The sequence below is a fragment of the Sinocyclocheilus rhinocerous genome, unplaced genomic scaffold, assembly GCF_001515625.1.
Source record: "Sinocyclocheilus rhinocerous isolate Xijiao unplaced genomic scaffold, SAMN03320098_v1.1 scaffold525, whole genome shotgun sequence".
Taxonomy (NCBI): domain Eukaryota; kingdom Metazoa; phylum Chordata; class Actinopteri; order Cypriniformes; family Cyprinidae; genus Sinocyclocheilus; species Sinocyclocheilus rhinocerous.
Genome location: NW_015629037.1, coordinates 112,612 through 117,132, shown reverse-complemented (window position 1 = coordinate 117,132; position 4,521 = coordinate 112,612). Strand labels below are relative to the sequence as shown.

Genomic DNA, 4,521 nt, shown 5'->3' with positions numbered 1-4,521 from the left:
ATTGGGGTCGCTTCAACCCGCGGACATGAAAAACAACCAGCGGCAACAGTGTTAAAGTAGCCCAATTCCGCGGGAAAACCGCGGACTTGGCAACACTGGCCATGATGGTCAGAGGCCGATGGGCAAATTTGCCCAGGTTGCCGAGGTCACACCTCTACTCTTTACGAGAAGTGCCATGGGATTTTTAAAGGGGTCATATGATGCAATTTAAATTTTTCCTTTCTCTTTGGAGTGTTACAAGCTACTCTTTTCGAAAGACATCCTGGGATTTTTAATGACCACAGAGAGTCAGGACCTTGGTTTAACGTCTCATCCGAAGGACGGTGCTTTTTGACAGTATAGTGTCCCCATCACTATACTGGGGTGCTAGGACCCACACAGAACACAGGGTGAGCACCCACTGCTGGCCTCAATAACACCTCTTCCAGCAGCAACCTAGTTTTCCCAGGAGGTCCCCCATCCAGGTACTGACCAGGCTCAACCCTGCTTAGCTTCAGTGGGCAACCAGTCTTGGGCTACAGGGTGATATGACTGCTGGCTTAAATAAGCTCATTAACTTTTAAAAGACCGTATATAACCATGAAGGAAAAAAACTAACATTTTTAGATACAATATACAGTCTTGAGGGTCTATGAGGATCAGGGTTTTTTTCCTGCGTGTTGGTTTACTGTTAGTCTCACCACATGACTTTGATTTGGTGGACAAAAAATTTTTTAAACATTTTAAACAAATAATAATTCTTAGCACTAGTATTTGTATTGATACTATTTTTTTTTCCAAATACTAATATGCAATGAGGCAGTTTTATTAAAATATTTTTATAAGAACTAATACTAAAAGAATCCGCTAAACTTCTTAAGGTTTTCGTTTCAAGAATTCCTTTTTTTAATGAGGCTTTTTTCTTTACTGTGATACTAGGGACAACTGTCACTCTGACATGTAGCTCCCCCACCCTACATACATCAGCTAGATTGGTACTGTATTTGATTTCCAATGCAAACTCTTAAACCTGTCAATGCCTATGTAAGTGGGTCAGATCACCACACATTACTGCATTTCCTGTGAGTCAATGTTCTCAGATCAGACTGCAAAAAAAAAAAATTAATTTCAACAAAGAGGAAATACTTCTACCACAAACTGTCAAGAGGAAATTGTGCATAATTTGGGGGAAGTTTTGCTGACAACAGTTTGAATCTAAATTATGTTATTAACAAACAACGGATGAATCTCATGCGGACGGTCATCTTTTGAGCTGATTGGATGTCATATACTTTATAGTGAAGTGAAGTGGTTATAAGCATCAGAGTAGAAGTGGAGTGGGTACCCACATTGGACCAGTCTTGCGTGATTGCTGCGCAGCATGATGTACATCATGAGGGTGAGCTGAGGTGCGCTCTCACAGAATGTCTCAATGAGCCGCAGCATGCTGAGGTCATGGGTCAGATAAACTGCATACTCAGACCCACACCCCTTTCGCCACCACACACGAAAACCCTGCCAGATAGCTGATATGTGCCTATGGAAAGAAAGAAAAAAAACAGAAGATATGATCTAAATATGATTATTCACAACAGCATTTTGAACCAAACAAAGATATTGTATGGTACTGCAGTGTTTTGTTTTCTTTTATTTGTACATTATACAAAAGTAACGCAATGGTTTTTAAACAATACCATAGTATCTTTTCTGAAGTATCCAGCCGTCTATGACAGCTCGGCCATCAAGCCACGCTGGAGAAAAAAACAGCTAAAACCAGCCTATGCCATTTAACTGGTTTAAGCTGTACATATCTGGTTTAAGATAGTCAAGCTGGTGTTTAGCTGGTTTGTCAACTCTTTTACCAGCCTGACCTGCTAAAGGAGTGATCAAAACCCTTCTAAAACCAGCCTGCTAAACCAGCTACGGTGAGGCTGGAAGATCTGCTAAAACTAGCCAACAAGCTTAGGCAACAGAGATGATGCTACCGTCTTGACGGGAGACATGAGCTATTACGAAGCAGAGTGTTATGCTCTCCGACGCGTAGTAAAAGCGGCTAAACAACAGTACAGAGAGAGAGTGGAGTCTCATTTCCAACTGAATGACTCCAGGTGCATGTGGAGGGGACTGAGTATCATCAGCGATTTCAGAAGTAAACCATCCACTGCGTTGAGAGCATACTCTTCTTTAGCCAGCGAGCTGAACGTCTTTTACACGTGCTTCGAGGCAAACTGTTCTGGCTTTACCAACAGTCCGTCAACACTGAGGAAGGAAACAGCTGCGTCAGTGATGAATGCACGATCACCGTATCGGAGGACGAGGTTCGTAATGCTCGGAGTCTGAAGCATGTGAACATCAGGAAAGCCGCCAGCCCAGACAGATTCCTGGTCGTGTAGTACTGAGATCATGCACTGATCAGTCCTTTGCTCGGTCAGTGGCCCCCACATGCTTTAAAAAAATAAATAAATCATTGTTCCAGTGCCAAAAAAACAACAACAAGCCCTTTTGCTTAAATGACTATTTAGGCACTCACATTGTTAATTATGAAGGTCTTTGAGAGACTTATCAAAAACACCATCTGCTCCTCCATCCCTAACAACATTGATCCACTCCAGTTCGCCTAGCACCCCAAGGCGTAGGATGCTATCTCCCATATCCTGCATGCCACTCTCAATAAAGGGAATTATGTGAGGCTGATGTTTAGACTATAGCTCAGCCTTCAACACTATAGTCCCCCACAGACTGGTCTCCAAGCTCAGGGACCTTGAACTGAATGCCCCACTCTGTGACAAAGTTCTGGACTTTATTTAGACCTCAGGCACGGTTGTCAAAAGTACCGACTTCAGTACCTGTTGGTACTGAAATTTTAAAAAATGTGACGATATTAAAATTGTCATTATAATAAAGCATATTTACTTTATGTTGTAAGCGACTCAATCTCGCTGTGCTTTCAGATGAAGCAGCATTTACTACACAGAGCCATATTTCACTGACAATCTACGCAAAACAGCTTTTATAATCGCAGATCGATTTCTTTGAATTCATACTCACACGATTAAATCGGTCTGCAATTATGAAACTAGTTTTGCATAGCTTGCCAGTGAACGGCTCTGTGTAGTAAATGCTGCTTCATCTGAAAGCACTGCGAGTTTGAGTCGCTTGTAACAAAGTAAATATGCTTTATTACAATGAAAATTATAATAAGAACAACTCAGATAAACCATATATTGTCTCAGTCGTGTGTTAGTCACGTTGAATCAATGAAATAAGTTGAATTTTCTGTTTCCTGCAGGGCATATTTGGAGTTTCAGTTAGAGAGCGCCCTCTGGCCTTCGTTTGGAGATTTACTACTGATCACAGAACCGTGCTTCACAACAAGCTGCGCATGAAAATCGCATTTGATTAATCGTACAACCCTATTGGCTACAATGATCATCGCTTCACGCTCTTCACCGAGCGCTCTGTGAAGAACGTGAAGCGATGATCATTGTAGCCAATCACAGTCATATCTGTTAACCATGTGAACACAATGCATGGCCAATCAGCGGTGTTTAAGAATCTGCTCAACAGCGCTCAAAATTACCATGGGAAGTGCTGGTATCGTCACATTTTTTTTATTTCAGTACTGACTGGTACCAAAGTCGGTACTTTTGACAACCCTAGGTAGTGAGGGTGAGCCAAACCACCTCTATCACCCTGAGCACAGGAGGAGCCCCATAAGGACTTTGTGGCCTCTCAGAGCTCCACCTCTATCATCAAGTTTGGGGATGATACAGTGGTGATGGCCCTCATCTCCAACAACAATGAGCCTGCCTACCTTGATGAAGTGGAGAAATTGACATCATGGTGCCAATCAAACTGTCTCTCTCTGAATGTCAGCAAAACCAAGGAGCTGGTTGTGGACTTCAGGAGGCGGCATCAGCTGAATTTACACCCCACTCATCATTGGTGGGACCCCAGTGAACAGAGTGAGCAGCTTCAAATACCTCAGTGTGCACATCACTGAGGATCTGACCTGGACTCATTACATTCATGCACAAGTAAAAAAGCCAGACAACGTCTCTGAGACTACTGAGAAAATTCAAGGTTTCCCCTGTGATCCTGAAAACTTTCTATTTTGGGGCTATAGAAAGTATACTGACTCAGTGCATTTCATTGTGGTATGGGAACTGCTCAGCCCAGGCCCGTAAAGCCCTACAAAGTGTGGTGCACTCAGCTAAGTGTATTTCGAGAATTGATCTACATAGGGCTGCACGATTAATCGAATGCGATTGTCATGCGCATTTTGTTAGTAAAGCAGGTTCTGTAATCAGCAGGAAATCATCATCACGTGCTTTCAGATGGAGCAGAATTTACTTCACAGAGCCATAGTTCACTGACAAGTTACGCAAAAAAATCGGAGACGATTTTATTGCGCGATTCTGAAATCGAAGAAATCGTTCGCGATAATGACAGCTGTTTGCATAGCTTCTCAGTGAACTACGGCTCTGTGAAGTAAATGCTGCTCCATCTGAAAGCATGTGAAAATACCACATTTAATAACAT

General features: G+C 42.5%; 1 protein-coding gene across 2 annotated transcripts in view; it reads right to left on the bottom strand.

Annotated features, from left to right (window-relative positions):
• Nucleotides 1-4,521, bottom strand: part of LOC107738589 (XK-related protein 8-like) — a 19,399-nt gene that overhangs the window by 11,116 nt on the left and 3,762 nt on the right. For both annotated transcript variants that reach the window (XM_016550356.1, XM_016550355.1), the window contains exon 2: nucleotides 1,329-1,516. In XM_016550356.1, the coding sequence (XP_016405842.1) occupies nucleotides 1,329-1,516 (188 nt within the window). The remainder of the gene's footprint in view (nucleotides 1-1,328; nucleotides 1,517-4,521) is intronic.